The sequence below is a fragment of the Rhipicephalus sanguineus genome, chromosome 1 (genome assembly GCF_013339695.2).
Source record: "Rhipicephalus sanguineus isolate Rsan-2018 chromosome 1, BIME_Rsan_1.4, whole genome shotgun sequence".
Lineage (NCBI taxonomy): Eukaryota > Metazoa > Arthropoda > Arachnida > Ixodida > Ixodidae > Rhipicephalus > Rhipicephalus sanguineus.
The window spans coordinates 261,386,041-261,406,327 of NC_051176.1; the positions used below are offsets into that span (position 1 = coordinate 261,386,041).

Here is a 20,287-nt window from a genome sequence, read left to right on the forward strand (position 1 = left end):
TCTATTGCGCAGTAGAGTGAAAATATATTAGCTAATTTCACTACTTATAAGTGAATACGGTACAGCGGTAGCTGCTTATCAGCTTATCTAAGCTACATAAATTCAAGTCTAATATCGTGCTGCTTGAGTAGAACGAGGGCAAAAAAAAGAGAAAGGAAATGAGCGCGCATCAGTAAGGCAAGAGCCTCCCTTCGTTCATGTTCTTTCATTTCTTGTACCTATATATTAACCAGTTTCGATTTCATCAATTATACAGCAACTAGCAGAGAGACAAGTTCCGTTACAATTTATTACAATTGCCGAAAGTAACTTGTTATGCATACAAGCAACGGGAGACTGGGTTTTGTAAACTTCACACCGCAGTTTCTTGCGCATTCCTGAAACAGACAAGTAATATACATAGTGCAATAGCGCAAAAAACACAGGGACACAGGCAAGAGAGACGATACAGCGCCTGTACCGTCTCTCTTGCCTGTGTCCCTGTGTTTTTTGCGCTATTGCACTATGAATCCGTACCAACTAGCTCGGCTTTCCGTACTAAAGTAATACACCAAGAAACGCCAGGATGTAGCCTTAATGAACTCAAGTTGGCAACTGCACGTTTAGAAATAATTATTTAAATATCTGTCGAAAAATATAATTTTGCTGACACAAGTGTCTTTCTCGTGCAGTTCAATTGCATAACTCATTATTTCCGTGTACGTTATTCACTGCGCAGCTCAATGCGCCCGATAGCGCTACGTAACCCAGCAAATCAATTTCCGTGGACGTAGTCCTCTATGCGTCCAAATCAAGGAGGAACGATCGTTATGCACTAAATTATTTCATTTTATCTACTTACAGAGGAGCCAGTCTTCACAAAACGACTGGAACCGACAACCATAATGCTGCGACGTGGAGGAGAGCTGCAGTGTCGCGTCATCGGCAAACCTTACCCCAAGATTAAGTGGTTCAAAGACTGGCAACCCATCTGCAACAGTTCTCGTGTCAACATCATTTGGGAGGCACCCGACACTTGCACACTGGCACTAAATAGCTCCATAGCCCACGACGCTGGCCTCTACTCGTGTTCCGCCTCCAACATCGCCGGCACGGCCTCGTGCTCAGCTATGCTGAGTATTGAAGGTAATAACCCTGCCCCAGCAGGAGAGCGAAATGTTGAAAAGTTTAGCAATACTTCGTTATAACCACGCTCACTGTTAATTGCTAATTTCAATTGTGACACTTGGCCTTCACTCGGCATGTACTATTATGATAATGGACGCTAGTAACTGCGGTATTTATAACTCTTCAAAGTACACTCTCAGAGAGCAAAGCCCAAAGAATAGCCGGAAATGCATGGCGGAGACATTTCATTGATGGCTCGCATTTCAGGGTTCTAACATGCATGCCACAAACAAGTCCTGGCAAGCACATTCTTTACAGACCTGTAATATAACTGATAGTCAGCAACAGTTCGCGTCTCTCCTTCATAGTGTGTTTTTGTTTTGCATTTTAACTAACAGTTATGAAATCAACACATAACACGCCAGTGTTGTAATAACGCAACTTTCACACTAGCTCTTGGTTTGAGCACGTTACAACAGCTCTGCTGACCTACACCTCTGTGACATAGCTAAAGTGCAACAGCCACAAACTGATCGATTTCAGAAGATGCCGATACGTTCCACGATTAAGCAAATGTGTCATCTTTCAGTGAATTGCAGGAGACTCAACGCGGCCTGACAATAAATTTCGCGCAGAAAGCAAACAAGATCGCCGCCTTCTTCATCGTGCCTCTTAAGTTAACCACACATTGCTACCTATCGCCAAGAGCCAAAACACTAGTGAATACTCTTTTCATTTTTGGGCATTTTCAGTGCTTTGCGAGTTCGCTTCGATCAAAGCAAATTTACCTAGCCTCCTTGAAACGCCTTTTGTACGACGCGCAAGTTTCTAGCAATACCACCCATTTCGTTTTACTAAAGTAATGAGTTGTATGGCTGAATTTGACAATATCGGTACGAACCGTTATTAAACGAAAAGGCTAATTATATTGCAGTATAATTACACAGAAACAGGAGCTGAGAATAACGCAGGATATTGTGTCATTCCCACTATTTAGAGGACGAGTCTGAGTTTGACCTGAGAACGTACCGCCAACCAAAAGTGATCAGGCCGAAGTCGACTCATCTGGAAGACTATTACAATCTTGGTGATGAGCTTGGAAGGTGAGTCGTGTCTTACTTTTCATTTTGCTAGTTGCGCGCCTCTTCGACAGTTGCTAGATGGCTCCAAGAAAAAAGAAATTCGGCAGATCCCAGGCGTTGTGGGAATCGGTTTCTTGCGAAGCAGTCAGCGAGTACTTCTATGCTGTATTTTATGGCTTTGAGCCAAGCGTTACGAGGTGAATCGACGTGTTTTTGGAAGTGTAGTAGCTGTGTGCACATCGTGGGCTTACCAAGCACGTCGAAAACACCGGCGTTTAAAGGTAACTTCTGGTGCGATGTAACGTCAGCCTTCACGTTAGAGTACATATGTCAGTATTATCGAAACTAAGTGCACTTTATGGTGCAATCATGTGAATATAATATGTAACTTTCGTTAATGCATTCCTCCGGGAGCGAGCAATGCTTCAATATAGCTTGCTGAATCATAAGAATACAAATGCAATGTTTATTAGACTGCTACAAAAGCGGAGCCTACACTGGAACCACGGGCGTTAATTTGATATGACGCCTGTATCGTAGGAGTACATATGCAGTGCTTAGTGTTTGTTTTTTTTTTGTAAAATTTCATAGCCAGCACCACAACCACAACTAACGTTGCACCAACATTACGGCTGCATAGGCTGTTGTTCCAAACCAGTTTATAGACCTGGCGTGGCTCTGTGGTAGAATACCTGACTGCCACGAAGAATGCCTGGGTTCGAGTCCTGCTCGGATCTTAATTTTTATTCTTTCCATTCGTCGGGTCAACGCTTCCGATGTCCGTTTTCCTTAACGCTCTCGCATTTAAATTACCAATGTCTGTTCTCGCCGTTTCTGGGTAGATATAAAGTGTCAATCACCTGTGGCGCATACCCGTACACCGCGGCCCGTGGTAAACGGGTATGTGCAACGAATGTCCGGAGGAAAGGGTTTGACGACGTACGCGACAGGATTTTCACGTTATTCATGTCATGACCCAACAGTCATATTCGTCAAACCCTCTTACCCTCCCCATGCCAATTTTGGTCTACACCAAGTTAAGGAGGCAATCATGAAAGCACCTATACGTAGGCGGATAGATAGATAGATAGATAGATAGATAGATAGATAGATAGATAGATAGATAGATAGATAGATAGATAGATAGATAGATAGATAGATAGATAGATAGATAGATAGATAGATAGATAGATAGATAGATAGATAGATAGATAGATAGATAGATAGATAGATAGATAGATAGATAGATAGATAGATAGATAGATAGATAGATAGATAGATAGATAGATAGATAGATAGATAGATAGATAGATAGATAGATAGATAGATAGATAGATAGATAGATAGATAGATAGATAGATAGATAGATAGATAGATAGATAGATAGATAGATAGATAGATAGATAGATAGATAGATAGATAGATAGAAATGCTCGTAGTGCCAAACGTTAGCTAAGGAATCCTTCGCATTTAAAACATAAAACAAGCTCGAGAGAACGTGCATGAACTGCGTTTAATATACATCTCCTCTTTACTCGCAAACGATACATCAATATATGCAGGTCATGAGACGTGCGCATGAAATCTAACACTCTACCAACTGTAATCAATAGTGCATCTCAACAGTATGTCATTTACGTTTCATTCTTAGTGGACTCAACTGTCCCTTAACATGTGTCACAATACGTGTAATGTAATAGACGATATTTTGTATCTTCCTTAGTCTGATCATATAGTGAAATGCAATAGCACCCTTTGCATGTGCTTGGCACGTTGACAAGTGTTCTAGCGCTCTATTCGTAGCGCGTATTTCGCAATACCCGATTAAGTTACTGCCACATTATGTGGAAAGACGATAAATGTCACTCACCGCACCTATTGTCTGGCATGATTTCTTTAGAGGATCCCCTCTAAACAGGTGCACACAAGCTATCACGCTGACACAGTGCCGAAAGAAAGCACTCGGAACATCATAAATTTAAGATGCATATATCCGCTTGTGCTAAGTTTTGCGGTCACATGACGACTTTTTCATCTTATTCTTCTGCGGTATATGTTTATCTATTTTTTGTCGCTACATTTTTTTAAATCTATGAAACAACGTTGCCGCCACAGTCACCAAAATTGAAAGAAAACGGCCCGCGGTAAGTAGATAGACTGCGTGGGCGCCGAAACCTTCCTCCGCCATTGAGGGCAGGAAGCTTTCGTTCCGCTGCTTTTTTTTTTTTTTTTTTTTGCGCACTGCGCTTGAAACTTGTTTTTTCTCTGCACTTGTAGGGGCACACAGGGCGTCACGTACCACGCCGTGGAACGTTCGACAGGCAGAAGCTTTGGCGCAAAGACAATGCACGGAAGGGGTCAATTCAAAGACTGGATGAAATCCGAGCTGGACATGATGAACCAGCTATGCCACCCTCGACTCCTTCGTCTCTGGGACGCCTTTGAAACGAAGAATTCCATGTCACTGATCACAGACTTGTATCCTTTACATCCTTTCATTCGGATTAGCAAAAGAAAATGGTTTCAATGCATTCTTTCAAACTTAACTCTATATAAAGAGAAGTTACAATAAACTAATCGGGCACATTTACACTCCAAGGTCAAGCTCTAAGCAAAGGTTACATTCGTTGGTCTGTTCATGTGAAAAAAAAAACTGAAACGGCTTAACACCTAAGTAAACAGCTTTGTTAGTGTCATCTGTGCTAGTGATTGTCAAGGACTGCGGAGAAGCTGCACTACAGCGAATTTGTTCGCCTCTATATTGTGAGCTTGTATCTTTTTTTAAATGGCGTTGATATATCATTTAATGTAACTCACCAGGTGTGGTGTGTTTAGATTATCGAAACACCGTAAACATAAACACAATTTATAACGCCATGTTCTTCTATATCGGACATTATAGCTAATCTTTGCCGATATTTAAAGCTATACCAAAGTATTCAAGAAGGAGGCGACTAAATGCATGTTGTTTCCCATTGTATAGAGTCCGTAAAACTTTTTATTTTCATTATTTTGCGTAATTAATCGGGAATAACTAAACAAGTTTGCAAGTATTAAGTATAGGACAATTTTTTTTTCAATGAGAAAGCAGTAGGTCGTATTTCAGCAGCGTCTGACCCCCTACTGGCTGCGTAATTATTCTTTTCTACGTTCTGAAGAAAGCGCGCGAACTATGAAATACAGCGCGTGACATGCCCACTTGTGCGCCGCAACTGCAGTGCACTCAAATGTGCTGCCATGAACAAAGAGTGGGTTTAACCTGGCAGGCTCCGCTTAAAGTTGGCCGCGCCACGGCAGTCTGCTTAAATTCGAGTCATAAGTACAATATTCAAACCATACTATAATAGGATGAATGTAATTATTACGGCTCGTAACAAAATGAAGAAAAACAAATTTTCACAAGGAACCATGAAGCCTGCAACACCTTTACAATCGAACGCATTTCTGATAAGTTCAAGTACCGAAGTTGTAAAAAGTCGATGCGATAGTTTTCCTGCACAATTTATTTTTTGCGATAGCAATTATATCGACACTCTCGACGGGTTTTGGCCGTCGCCGTCATGTCCCTCCCGTATGAAGTCCAAATTGATAAGCTCCCCCGCGCGCATCGTACGTTCTACCGCGGGTAAAAAGCGCGCGAGCGGGGGCAACGAACGCGGCCGAAGCAGAGATCAAACGAGCCGGTCCATTTCCGTCGCTCGGAGGGTGCATGCGATAACATCACCCCACTCGGGAGGCCTGCCGTCGAAGCAGACAGGAAACGCCCCGCCCGTCTTTAACGACCATGAAAAGACGCGAGGAGGGGGGGGGGTGTCACGCGAGCAGCCACTTTGAACTTTGAATCTAAGGGCGCGGTCGCGATCGCTGGCGCGCGCGCTATCTCGACAGCCATCACAGCGGGCGGCTCGTACACCCTTTACGTGCTGTGCTCTCAACGCGAAGTGACTATGCGGAGAGCATCTCTCCCTGGAGCGGCCGTATTCTCTTACACCAGCGTTTTGTAGCTACGCGAGATCGGATACAAAACAGCTGCCAGCCTCACTTCGTATAGCACTACAATTTGTTGCTATCGCATTCATTGCTTCACCCTTGCGGTGAAACGGTGACTTTTTTTTCCAAACTTTTATATATCATTGTCCTCCTGTAAAAAGTGCAGTGCCACCGAAACGCTAATTATGGCGAAACAACGCGAACGCTGGACCTTTCATTTTATTCGCCACCTGTAAAGGATGCACTGCCACCTAAGCACTAACCTTGCGGTAAAGCAGCTACGCAGGATCAGTTACTCCGCCATCGCACGTGATAGTGGAGCCACAAAATTTAGGTTAACCTCAAGTGCCTTGATAATTCATTTCCATAATTCATAATTCATAACGCATTCCCAGACACTTCAATTATTCAACGTGTAAAAATCCCATCACAGAGCTGTTCTCCGAGATTTCTCCGTTCCCCAAGTCCGTCCATTTTATTCAACTCCTGCAAATTATGCACAACCATTGACGCGGCTACGCATCACATCATGCGTTAGCTGCGAAGTATGTACAATCGGCGTCAAGAGTTTGTGCGCCGCTAGATCTGAGAAAGCGTTCAATTTCCCAGCAGATTATGACAGTAACGAGTAAGACCACGCAACACCATGCAGTTCACATAAAGCAGTACAGGCTGGAAATTCGGATACCGAGCAGAAATATACGGCTTTTTCTCAAACATTTTACGCCGACTGGATGTTCAGTTGTATTGTGCCGTTGCTTGTTCGCAGCTACGCTTCTGAAGCTGTAGCACTAATGAGTTATCTAGAACGATGATGTCATCAAACGTAGTCCCCACAAACATTGTCTCAATTAAATCAATAAGTTCCTGTATTTCTTGCCGTTGAAAAGCTACTTTATTTGCTTTTGAGCAGTCACTTCGCCCTTTAAACATATTTATAGTTTTTCAAACGTAACTGCACTAAACTGAAGCACATTCAGATTTTCGGAGAGATCGCGAAACCTTAAAAATCGTATGCTTTCAAAGCCATCTTGCCCACAATTCTGCGTGCCCCACTAGCATGTGCACTGTTGCCGTCAAGTTTTACTTGACAATACTTACTAGCTGTGGTGGAGGCCCACTTCTGGATAATATAATTAGCCAAGACAGAGTGACGGAACACCAGATTGCAAATTACATCAAGCAGATCCTGGAAGGCCTCAACTACATGCACGCGCAAAACATTGCACACCTTGGACTCACTGTAAGTAGCACCGTTTCCATTCTAAAAAGAAAATAGTTTCTTTGTGCGCGAACGCAGAATGCAATACCAACCAGCCCAACTAGCCACCCGGTTACCGTTTCCATCACAGCGTATTTATAATTCTTTAAGCGAGCGGCATCGTTTTCTGAGCGTACAAGTGTCTTAAACACACGTTACGTTCCTTTTACATATGTTCAGATCAGGCTTTGGTATTCGGCATAATCGGCATAACTAAAAATTTAATGGCACGTATGCGGTTTGTGTTGTCTCGCCGCTGCTTGTTTATGAGAACTTGTTTCGCTCTTTTCCTCCGAAAGATATAACAGAGTGATATTCTTTGCAACCGACTCTAGGCTGTACATTCAACTTCTTCGCAACCACATAACGCGTAAATCACATTCAAGCACGTCACGGTCTTGTCAGGAACCAAAGCTTACTCAAAAATACTTTTTCCTTACGAGATGTCTGCAGACTCGCTGTCGCCCCGAAAAATGTCAGCCATGAACAGGTGTCCCCTGCTTAGTGTGCTGCCATTTTCTAGTAATTGGAACAAGTGCTTATGCACTTTTTTTACTTGCGTACCTATTTAGCTTGGCGATGCGCTTGTGGCTCGTGAGAACAGCGATGACATCAAGATTGGCGACTTTTCGCTCTCCACGAGGCTTCCAAGAGGAAAAGTGGTCATTCAGGAGTATGGACACCCCGAGTTTGTGGCACCGGAGATCGCCAATAAGAAACCGGCCAGCCTTGCCTCAGATATGTGGTACGTTACCCTGTCAGACGAAACATCATAAATGTTTCACTCTATCGCTGCTACAGAATCAAACTCATAAAATTATTTCGGTTCTTGTTCTTCTTCTCCTTCTTTACAGGAGTGTCGGAGTCATCTCCTACATTCTGTAAGTAGCACCAATTCATGCTTCATGCTTCGCTGCCGAGCGGCGCTAGTCAGTAGCTTTGAATATGTATGTCGACATTACATATGCGTAGCGAGGAACAACAACGGAGTCGTTTCTGTATTTAGCGCTAACGTCGTGCGACTAACCTGCTCTGTATTCGCACAAACAAGATTTCGAGAATTTTTCATATGCTGCCAGCAAGTGTTGGTACCGCCAGAGGCGTAGCTAATGTTGTGTTTTAAGTTGCTGAATATGATTCGGAGTACCTATTGCGCTCAACGTCCATTTACTAAACAATATTTAAAAGTGATTAGCATACTTTATGTCAGTAGGATGAAAACCAAGTTCGCTTTGAATATCATACCAAGATTTCTCCAAATTAAGGACGTCATTTGTGTCTGGTGTATATTTGCCTTTCTACATAACATATCTTGAGAAATTGCGGCTCTATGATAGCGTGAGCTTTTTTACCACGTAGACACTAATTGTGGCTCAATAAAGTAACACTCTAACAAGGTTGTTTGTGAACTCTAATTTTCCCAGCGCAGTGCTACACGGGAAAAGTGAATAGGTGACTCTTTTTTTCTCCCTTAGAATTAAATACATCTACTCTCCACAAAGCCACACGTCGCGTGGATAAAACGAATATGACTGTTTCGCTGGGTCCACTCTTCAATAATAACGAAGCCACTGCTCGCACCGGATATAAATAAGTAGCACTATTTTTCACTGAATACTGAACTTATGAAGGCCGAGTCAATTCTTTATGCTCAAGCGCCTCAGTATCAGTGCTACATACGGGGCCACATATGTTTATTTGTTCTTGATGCTTAGGTAACTAAAAATCCACATGCCTTGCGTCCATCCTCAACACCAAGAAAGATGTATTAAAATATCAGAAAAGGCATTCTAACGCCGCGGCAGGTTAGCCTTGTTAATGATTCATGTTTTCACTGCAAGCGTCGTGCGGGTGATGCAAAGGCCTGTGGGCGAGCAAGGCGGAAAAACATAGGAGAATGTAGCAGAGGGACTACTCTTGAATACTAGCAGGGCCCTTACAAGCCCAGTCAGTGTTGCTAAAAGCATTCTCGTTAACATATCGACGGGATCGAGTCTGCATATGGCGGATGCCATGTCGGACAGTTCATGACTATAGGTACAGTGCCGGCGACACGTGATGTACAGGAGTCCGTCTTCTGCCCCTACGCTGTTTCTATAAGTACAATTACAAGGAGTTTTAGAAGGCACTTTGTTATTCTGACACTTTCGCTTCTTTTCTCGTTTCAGGTTAAGCGGGATTTCACCGTTCCTTGGACAGAATGACCGAGAAACTTTGAAGAATGTCCAGAACGGCAAAATTAACTTTCTACACGATGGCTTCGCAAAGGTTTCTGATGAAGCACGAGACTTCATCTCTAAGCTCTTAGTATTCGAACCAAGGTGTGTTTACTCAATAGTTTCTTGTTGTGATCCAAGGGGAGAAATGCTATGTAATACCACCAATTAGTTCATAAATGGCTAACCATGACCTGTGCTAGCTATGTTTTATGGTTCTAGCTGTTTCCATTTCGAATGATCAATCATCAACATTACATGAACTCTTTACGTAAGCGTAAGCATTGTAGCTGACGACAATATTCCCGTCTTTGCAGTGAAAGGATGGACGTGAGAACAGCTCTTGAGCACCCCTGGCTTAAGGTAAGGTGAACGCAAGCGTGATTTGCCTTTGATATTTTCGGACGTCCTGATCAGCATAAAAAGTGGCGGCAATAGAATGGCCCAAGTTGGTCTCTTTTCGAGGAACCATATGTGAGCCTGAAAATTGCTGTTTTCACAGATTACAGAGCGTCCAGACAGAGGTGAGAGCCTCTCCAACATCGACAGACTCAGAGAGTACCAGAGGCACTGGAGAAGCTGGGTAAGCCTCTAATTTTTTTACGCTACTTTCACAACACGTCTTCTGCGTAACCAACTTTAATCAGCTCAATTGGGGGGAAAAGTTACCTCAGCTCGCCACCGAGTTCAAGTTGTCGCTTTGCCTCCCTAGTACTCCAACGCCTCTTGCCGCAACACTTACCGGAGGAGGCCGATGGAGTCGTGCTTCACGCATCCTAGCAAGATGATATACCCGCCCGACGAAGTTTACACGCCTCCAATGAGTCCCGACCGAGAGATCACCCGTTCTAAGGTCAAGTCTGCACCCATCGAAGGCCCCGGAAAAGGACCAAACGACCGCCTGGACATTGGTTCCGAGAGCAGGTGCGTCTGACTAGAGTGTTTCGCCTTTCGAATGAAATTCGAAAGATGTGGGCCCCTTACTAAGTTTTCCTGTTCGCCCTGGAACATATCGCGGCAATCTACATGTTTTGCGTAGTATAGAGACAAGTTAACATTTCTTAGGTGGCTTACTTGTTTGAGCGAGAGTGATAAGATGGAACTAGACAAAGTAACATTTACCGCTGTGCCCGAAATGATTTCTCTACATGTGTCCAGTGCTTTCTTCATCCACTTCATCGATCACGCAGTTACCAGAGCGGACCGGACACGTACTTGCTTCAACTCCGAGACGTCGACTTCCCCCTGCGAATTCGCCAATACTTGAGGGTTGGCGCATCCCGAAGCCCCAGCCTCGCTGCCAGTCTCCGCGAAAGGCATTGGGGAGGATTCGACGTAAGTGCAGGCGTGCTTGTCGTATTCACATACATACCTTTTTTTTAGGTTGACGTTGAAGCTTATTGAAGTTTGTAGACATTCTTGTAAAAGTCGGTAGATATTTTTTTAAGACCTACGGGAGTTTAAGATTTGTGTTATAATATGCAACACTTATATCGTTGGCTCGACGTCTGTATTCTTAAAATGGCCTTTTTCAGAACACTTCCGTGCATACACCTATTTTTAGCCACAAAGCTATCAAATGTGGTATCGATCGGGTTTCCGTCAAGTCCTCAAAAAATCTTATTCAAATCCTGCTTACCATATGGTCTTTTCATCGTCATCACGTTCTTAACCAAAAGTAAAGCTTTACAACGACTGTTACGTTGGGCCAATTAGTACTAGGGTGTGTTGGAATAAGCCGGTGCGGCTGGCAGGAGGTGTTAGCCTACATCAACGGCTGAAGAAAACGCTATCTGTATTGCTCACTCGAATGGCTTGCGATCTCATCTGTCAAATGCAGATCAACGAGCGCGGTACGAGGAACGTGTACCCACAAGTGGTCGTCCGAGAGCGCAGGAAGTTCGTGGACGTCATGGACGAGGAGATCGACGACGAGAAGAAAGGGCTAGGAACGAGGACGCTACCGCTGAGGTTGCAGCGAGAAGTGGGCAGCCTCGGCTACGCCCACCACCAGCTGGAGCACCTCAAGCACGAAGCCTGGAAGGACAAGACGGCCAGGGAGAAGAGCATAGGTAAGGCTTTCATTTGCCCCGCATGCACGTATGTTACACGTACAGTCAGCGTCAAAAGTTCAAGGACCTCGAGACACAATAAAAAGCTGAGTTAACGCGATAGCGTTAAAGACGTCGTTTCACAGAAATTTCAGCGTCGGCGTCCGTGTCGGCGTCGGTGTCGGTGGTTGTGAGCGAAAAATCAGCGTTGTCCGTGACCGAAAAATCGAGAAAGATGCAAATAAAATAAATAATAAAAATCTTTGGTTCGAATGATAATCGAACACAGGCCTTTTGCGTGGCAAGCAGGTGTTCTACCGCAAAGACACGTCATTGCTTGAAACAGCTTCGAAAAAAACACTATATGAATGTCTTGTAGTGGGAGGAGTCTCCTTACCGCATGTAATATTGTGCGGCAGAAGCGTAGAATCGCTCCAGGCGTCAAAACATGCGAATTGCTCAACGAGTGGGTGTTTTAAAAGCCCACCCGTTACATAGAGCTCAGACATATTCACTCATTATCAGCAGCAAAAACATCAACAAAGTGAGCAGCTGCGTAGGTTCGCATGTTGCCCTAAGGACGCGTAGTGTGCCCTTCGCTGATTCGCAAAAGCAAGAATTATGGCGTAGTGAGCACTGCGCAACTGTACTTCCAGTAGACATTCTAGGATAGTTTGAAACGGCCAATGTTACGCGCACAGTCGTTCGTTTCCTTAAGGCACGGTTGAGGGATGCGCCGACAACCGAAGCCAGGCTAGCAGTTGAGAAGGCGATGCGCACGGGGCCCGATTAAGCTACCGCGTTCTACTCTTGAAGGCGAAACTCAGGCGTCCTCCAAGTTTTTATTATATTATATTATATTATATTATATTATATTATATTATATTATATTATATTATATTATATTATATTATATTATATTATATTATATTATATTATATTATATTATATTATATTATATTATCGAATAGGGCCGAATCACGAAATATTTTTTTCTCATAAGCTATAACTGCTGCACTAACACATCACATCAAGTTTTCTTGCTGCTTCAGAAGTCAACCTTGAATTTAGATTTCCGGCCAGTTGTAAAACACGCTAGCAAAATGTACTGTGCAGTTCGACCGAATGCAGTCGCAAATCGCTGGGAAATGTAAAGCTTTCTCAGACCTAGTAGTTTCTAACGTTTTGACGCGGACTGTGCATATGAATGTGTTGTTTTTTTTTTTTAACTTAGGCGTGCAGAGCTCAATATAGGCCCTACAGTCGGTTTTGGCTAGTATCACAACTACTAGAAAGTAGGACAGAGTATTTTTACTTTTCACTAGGCGTTCTTTGGCGCGCTATAATCATCACACACACACAAAAAAAAGCATCATACCATTCAGCAGGTGCTTCGGTGATTGTATTGTGAAATAGACACTTCGAAAAAAAATTTATGATTGATTTTTTTCACGGTATGCGCCACTGCTCCAGTAAATCCAAGCGTGCTTTGCCAGCCTTTCCTAATATAGTATGCTTCACGATGAACAAAACTCTGCAATTCTATCGCTATGGTTGAATCGCGCTGGATAAATCCCGACAAACGTTTGTGTGACGGCTAATGCGCGAAATGCATGAAACAGAACGGCGCTACAAAAAAATATCCGCAACTTAAATGCCAAGCGTATTGACAGACCATAAAGGCGTCTGCGCACGCATACGTGAAGGCGTGACTGACGCTTATATAAATGGCATAGACGTCAATTTCTTTATTTCTATTTTTTTCTCCGGATTTTCAAGCAAATTTCGCGGATCACGAAAGTGGCAGTGACAAAGATACATTTTATTTCTCTTTTTTTAATTTTTCGTTCTGATTTCTATTCCAGGAATGGCACCATTCTTCAGGGAGAAAATAGAAGACTGTGTTATCCAGGAAAATGATGAAGTAGTGTTCAAGTGCCTAGCTGTTGGAAACCCAACGCCCCAGTATACTTGGTTTAGGAACGACAGCATCTTGATAGAAAGCAGCAGAGTTCAGGTGAGGTTCCCGCTATCTGTTTGGGTTTTGACCTCATAAACACAGATCACGTTGTCTTCAATAGCCCGATCGTCCTCCCCTATCTTCCTTTAGAATAATGAGATAATATAATGTTCTGAATTATTCGATTTCATGTTATCGGATCTACAAAGTGCAGCTGGGACGAGTGGTTTTATGCTGCTGGAATGCATTGTATAACAGCAAGAGCTGTTTAACCACGTTTTTGTTTAATTAAGTGGTATTTAGGTAATTTTCGCGCCTTTAAGTGGCCCGGATTCTCTTTTTAACATCTAAAAAAAACGAAACAACGCGCCAGCATAGGTCAAAACAAAGGTAACAACAGAAGGTGTAAGACTTACGTCAGGTGTCATAATTCGCTAATGGCAGCTCGAAACAAACATCACATAAAACATACTTGACATAAGCGTGAACTGAGATGAACTGTGCATGTTTCATCAGAGATAATAGCAATTTACCTGAAATAAAAACATCTAATATACCCATTATCAGTGTTTTCTTCCAACATTGTGCATTGAGATAGGCATGCACTTTCCTTTCTTTTACATTCCTTTAGTATACTATTTAAATAAAAATGGAAAAGTTATGCAGCTGTCTTGCAGAAACCATTTTTCGCTTGTAACAGAGCTTACGGTACACAGCAGAAGACAAAGGAGGGCACTGACTCAGCGATGTGTATTTGTCACTGTGGGGAGTTCTACTTAGTTAAAGCGTCAAAGACCAGTAGCCTGAAAACATTTCCTAATTGTCTCAAGGTCACAGAGGCGCAGTTAAGAAAAAAGCACGGCCAATTCATTTCGTGCTTTTTATAATTAATTAGTAGAGATCTAAAAAATTGGCAAGCAGTCTGTCTGTCCGTGTCTATAGGCCGCAAAATTACTCCTGCTCGTGGAATTTGGTATTTGGTCTGTATACGTAGGCTTTTCTGAACCTAAATTACACTTGTCTGTCTGTTAGCTCTCATTATTATTGTGTCTAACAAAAAAAAAAACGAGCCCTTAAGAGTCATCTTCTTTCCTTCATTCATAGCAAGGGTCTTGTTCTGGCAGACTTCATGCCTTCAGGTAGTATGCGAGGGATTATTGGTCAGATGCCAGATCGTAAAAAGATCACGTGCTACGTGACGCCAGAAAGGCAGAAAAAGAGTGTTCCACACTCGCCGCCATGGCTGCGATTGGCGCTGACTAACACTCCAAGGTTTAAATGCACATATATACCCCATAAAGTGGACGGGAGGATGACCGCCGCCGTAGCTCAGTGGTAGAGCATCGGACGCGTTATTCGAAGGTCGCAGGTTCGGTCCCTGCCGGCGGCAAGTCATCTTTTCGTCCACTTTACTTTCTTCACATTTATATTCTACATACTACAGATAACACCCCCTATACTTTCCTTGGCGTTATTGTCTGTTAGCTCTCATTATTATTGTGTCTAACAAAAAAAAAAAAACGAGCCCTTAAGAGTCATCTTCTTTCCTTCATTCATAGCAAGGGTCTTGTTCTGGCAGACTTCATGCCTTCAGGTAGTATGCGAGGGATTATTGGTCAGCTGCCAGATCGTAAAAAGATCACGTGCTACGTGACGCCAGAAAGGCAGAAAAAGAGTGTTCCACACTCGCCGCCATGGCTGCGATTGGCGCTGACTAACACTCCAAGGTTTAAATGCACATATATACCCCATAAAGTGGACGGGAGGATGACCGCCGCCGTAGTTCAGTGGTAGAGCATCGGACGCGTTATTCGAAGGTCGCAGGTTCGGTCCCTGCCGGCGGCAAGTCATCTTTTCGTCCACTTTACTTTCTTCACATTTATATTCTACATACTACAGATAACACCCCCTATACTTTCCTTGGCGTTATTGTCTGTTAGCTCTCATTATTATTGTGTCTAACAAAAAAAAAAAACGAGCCCTTAAGAGTCATCTTCTTTCCTTCATTCATAGCAAGGGTCTTGTTCTGGCAGACTTCATGCCTTCAGGTAGTATGCGAGGGATTATTGGTCAGCTGCCAGATCGTAAAAAGATCACGTGCTACGTGACGCCAGAAAGGCAGAAAAAGAGTGTTCCACACTCGCCGCCATGGCTGCGATTGGCGCTGACTAACACTCCAAGGTTTAAATGCACATATATACCCCATAAAGTGGACGGGAGGATGACCGCCGCCGTAGCTCAGTGGTAGAGCATCGGACGCGTTATTCGAAGGTCGCAGGTTCGGTCCCTGCCGGCGGCAAGTCATCTTTTCGTCCACTTTACTTTCTTCACATTTATATTCTACATACTACAGATAACACCCCCTATACTTTCCTTGGCGTTATTGTCTGTTAGCTCTCATTATTATTGTGTCTAACAAAAAAAAAAACGAGCCCTTAAGAGTCATCTTCTTTCCTTCACTTGTAATCTGAGCCTCTTATCACCTTGGCTCATCTAAAAGACGTAACGCAACTAGATAGCCTAATAAGTGCGAAAACATTATTTCTATTGCCCAATTTCACGCACATTTTCTTTCCCGTGTTTTTGCTTCAGATTACGCAAGACGAAGACGGCAGGTCTGAACTGCGGCTGAAACCTGGAAAAGCGTACGACGTCGGTTTGTTCAAATGTGCCGCAAGAAACAGTCACGGTGTCACTTTGTGCTACGCTAGGCTAAAGATCGGCGGTAAGAATTACCCCACGTGACGTCATAGTTGCTGTTATTGCTCGAACTCTGTGAAAGCTTTCCGCGTTTTGCAGTTGTCATTTAACCGGCACAAAAACTTTTCTTAAGCAAAGCAGTCACAACTTGAACAGCAATCGTAGTGAGCGATTATCCTAACTAAATATTCGGTATTTGCTATAAGCCATTCATCTGAGGGGAAATGTGTCTATTCTGGTCACTTAAGTTCTCATTAGAGCAGAAAAATATGGCTTCAGTGGTGCCTATCCAGCGTGTTCCCTGGTGCCACATAGCCGTCGTTAAAGATTGAACAAGTACATTTTGGTCCAAATTCACAAAGCCCATTAACCGGCCACTTTCTCTACAGATATCTCCAGCATCACGGTTGGCACAAATTTTATCTCACGAAAAATACTGGAGTAAGGACTTTTTGTGAATACTGGCGCTGTTTCGTAGCGTGTGTGCTATATAAAGAGAAGGATAAGCGTTTGAACCAATGAATGTCGTTTACTGTTTCACTTTTTTTTTTTCGCTTTGACTCTCAGTTTTGTATTGTGTATACATTTCTTGGATTTTCAGAGCGCCCTGCCCGGCCTGAGCCGCCCATCTGTAAACAATGCTCATCCCACCAAGCATACGTTCAGTGGTACAGCCCAAAATACGACGGCAACTCGCGCATTTTCTCTTTCTGCTTGGAATACAGGCAAGCTGGTAAGTTTTAAACCCTGAGCATATCAAAATATTTTTAACACACCTGTAGTACTCACAGAACGTCATATTTCCTGAGTAAGTTTTCTGTTATTGGAATTAAGATATTGTAATAAACTATATTCGATAACACCCGTCACAACAGATAAAAGCAAAGAAAATGCATGCAGTTCATGTCCGTGCCGCAAGTCCTGCTGCTGATGATAGATCGTTAACAGCTTGTCCCGTTTGCAATCATAAGTTTAAGTTTTGTTGTAACACTAAGCCGTCTGGTCTGACGGCATATTCGAAAGGGCATTTCGTTCAGTTTGATGTTCGCACTAATCTAAGCCTGAGAGTCTACGGAAAATTTGTCAAACTTCCTACCACGATAGCTCATTGGCTCATTCACTATGCTGCTAAAGTCATGCACGGGTCAGAGTCTGAGATGCTTCGGCCGCATTATGGCGGAATGAAATAAAAGTTTTGTAACAATATTTAGACATGCGTTAACGAATGCTAGTGGGACGAAATTAATCCGAAGCTGCGTTCGCTCTCATTGTTTCTTTTTTATCTGCAATTTCATGGCGCATATACGAACACCAAGATTGTGCATTACACATATTTTAAGAGTTTTGCTGTGGTTGTTCTGTTTCTTGTTTTTTTTTTTTGCAGCAGGCAGGTTAGCTACTGACGAACACTCATTACAAGCGTCTCGCGTCAGATTTAAACTGTGGATGTATTCATCCATTCACTTACAGCGACAGGGAAAGCCTTTCCGGCACGTTTTCAGCATTCGCAGTGGCTAGTATCTTTGCGCGTTGGCGTCAATACAATGCCACGCCGAATCGCATTCGCTCGGCACCAAAATTCGTTAATGCCAAATGTCGAAGGTGACGCGCCAACTAGTTCGTGAAAGGGCCAAGCAAACGACATAGACTATTGCCTATAAAATGAGTCAACGTGCCCCTTATAGCACATGCAATCTCGGATAGACCAAGTTCGAGCGTTTCGCCGTACTCGAAAAATATTAAGAAGCTTTCATACTGTAAAAGCGACTGCTTCTTTCTCGCAAAAATTTGCGTAAAAGCCACTGGATTTGTTTGCGTCACGGAGTATGTGAGCAATAAGCCCCCCCCCCTCCCTCCCCCCTCCCCCGAAATATGCCAGAACGCAGCATATGTAGTGCTTGAGATACGTCGAAACACACCTGGCTGGAAATATGTGTCTTGTAGATCGGGTGGTTTTGAGGACATTTTCACTCCTCATTATGGTGGTGACGCTCGTGCTGTCCACATTCGTCGAGCTCCAAAATGCACGCACTTTGCCCACTATCTTTGCTGACAAATGCAAACATGCGCAAATATCGGATCGTGCGGATTGACGCTCTTAATCTTCACTGCAGTCTGTGAACGTGGGATGGCCCAGTGCAGTTCTTGCGATGAATTTCTAACTAAAAGGGCGCTATTTGGAAGTCTCGACACGTTGGAAAAAGGTACACGCTCCCTGATAAAGAGACTTACTGATATTGCTGCATATGTATTAAGGAACATGAAAAAAAAATATGAAAAAAAATTAAGCAATGTGTGAAGGTGTTGACAGGAATTTTGAAATTTAAACAAAACATGTAGCATCGTCGTAGCGCTCTCCCAAAACGTTCTACATTGCGACCCGGAGAATTAGTGAAAGCCCGAATTGGTCATTCATTAGTAGAATAATCACTAGTACTACGCGTGCTCGGTGTTCTTAATTACAAATAATATAATAGTGGCTCTGCCGATTATCGAACAACGACACCAGCTACACTATCGCGGTGCCGTCTCCAGCCGCTATGGGTTTGCTAAAACTTACGCTTCTCTCGACACGCATGGTCAAGCACAAAGTTTGGACGGACTTAATGGGGCAAATGCAAACATTGACATAGGCGCGCTTCTGTTATGGTTTAAAAAGACATGACATTCTTGCGACCTCTCTGCCGAACGGTGGCAGCATTAGTTCCACAACCGAACTTCCATAGTGCCTCCTGGCCAGCGCTGTTTCCCCACAGCAGAAACTCTCGGAGCCTATAAATTGTGAAGGGCATTTCGCGCAAAAAAAAAAGAATAACAGGGACAAGGAAGGAAGAAAACCACGAGACAAGCGCAGACTATCAACTAGAAATTTTATTGTCTTTGCAGTATATATATTATATATACTCTTATTATATTATTATTCTGCCTACCTTGTCCCTGGTGTTTGTTTGTTTTGTTTTGTTTTAACATAAAATGCCCTTCCTCGCCCAACGCACTATTCTTCAAAGCCGTAAATTGTCCCTGCCCATAAGGTCGGCGAGTTTTGAACATCTGTTAAAGATTCTAACCCGATTATATTGAACATTTGAATTCATTAACTAATAGAACAACGAAATTGTCGATGAATATATGTGAGATAAGAATCAAAACTGACAATCATCACGCATAAACTTCTAAGAAAAAGTAAACCGCTCTCTTAGACCAGACAGTTACGTTTAGTCTTGATTTCTATTCGCTGAACGGCAAATGTACCTGTAGTCGATGCCTACGCGACTCTCTTTCCCTCGTTGTATTTTTATTTTTTCTCCTGAAAACGCAATTTGCATACTTTAAAGCGTCTTTCTTTTTTTTCTCTTTTATTTTTTCAAGGAGGAGAATGGACGAAGATTTCCGATGTGATAACGCAAGAGTTCTGGGTGATTTCCGATCTGACGCCATCCACGTCATACACGTTCCGTGTAAGCGCCAAGAACAAATATGGGTGGAGCGAGCCCAGCCTTCCGTCCGAGCTTTGTACGACTGAAGCTGACGGTAAGTTTGCTTTTCACAACCGAATTCCATTTGATTCACAACAATAAATTGCAATGGAACAACCGGCGTTTCCTGTGTTTGAGGCAGTCTCAATTGTTTCAGTATGTGAAGGCACGCATCCTTCTAGGAACTAGTTCTTTTTTTAAGTTCACTTTGTTCACATTGTTTCTATTGTCAATTGTTCTCTCATGATCTCCTCAGCGAGATAGATTTTTTTTTAACGGTGGTGTGAGAGCCTCACCATCGTACACTTGAATGGCTTTGGTGCAAGCCGAATTTGGGCTGACGTTCTGGTGTCTCGCATAAGCTCTACAAGCCGAATAGCATTGTCAAAAAATTGCACAATTAATCAATAATGTCAGGCTGCACGACTAAATGAATGGTAACAC

At 43.1% G+C, this 20,287-nt stretch overlaps 1 protein-coding gene across 7 annotated transcripts in view; it reads left to right on the forward strand.

Annotated features, from left to right (window-relative positions):
* The window catches only part of LOC119378843 (obscurin), a 177,822-nt gene that overhangs the window by 152,445 nt on the left and 5,090 nt on the right, over nucleotides 1-20,287 (forward strand). For all 7 annotated transcript variants that reach the window (XM_037647871.2, XM_037647874.2, XM_037647875.2 and 4 more), the window contains 16 exons: nucleotides 844-1,125; nucleotides 2,105-2,210; nucleotides 4,467-4,667; nucleotides 7,284-7,422; nucleotides 8,013-8,185; nucleotides 8,295-8,321; nucleotides 9,609-9,761; nucleotides 9,974-10,019; nucleotides 10,159-10,239; nucleotides 10,369-10,580; nucleotides 10,847-10,991; nucleotides 11,497-11,728; nucleotides 13,573-13,724; nucleotides 16,260-16,392; nucleotides 16,969-17,100; nucleotides 19,737-19,898. In XM_037647871.2, coding sequence (XP_037503799.1) covers nucleotides 844-1,125; nucleotides 2,105-2,210; nucleotides 4,467-4,667; nucleotides 7,284-7,422; nucleotides 8,013-8,185; nucleotides 8,295-8,321; nucleotides 9,609-9,761; nucleotides 9,974-10,019; nucleotides 10,159-10,239; nucleotides 10,369-10,580; nucleotides 10,847-10,991; nucleotides 11,497-11,728; nucleotides 13,573-13,724; nucleotides 16,260-16,392; nucleotides 16,969-17,100; nucleotides 19,737-19,898 — 2,376 coding nt within the window. The remainder of the gene's footprint in view (nucleotides 1-843; nucleotides 1,126-2,104; nucleotides 2,211-4,466; nucleotides 4,668-7,283; nucleotides 7,423-8,012; nucleotides 8,186-8,294; nucleotides 8,322-9,608; nucleotides 9,762-9,973; nucleotides 10,020-10,158; nucleotides 10,240-10,368; nucleotides 10,581-10,846; nucleotides 10,992-11,496; nucleotides 11,729-13,572; nucleotides 13,725-16,259; nucleotides 16,393-16,968; nucleotides 17,101-19,736; nucleotides 19,899-20,287) is intronic.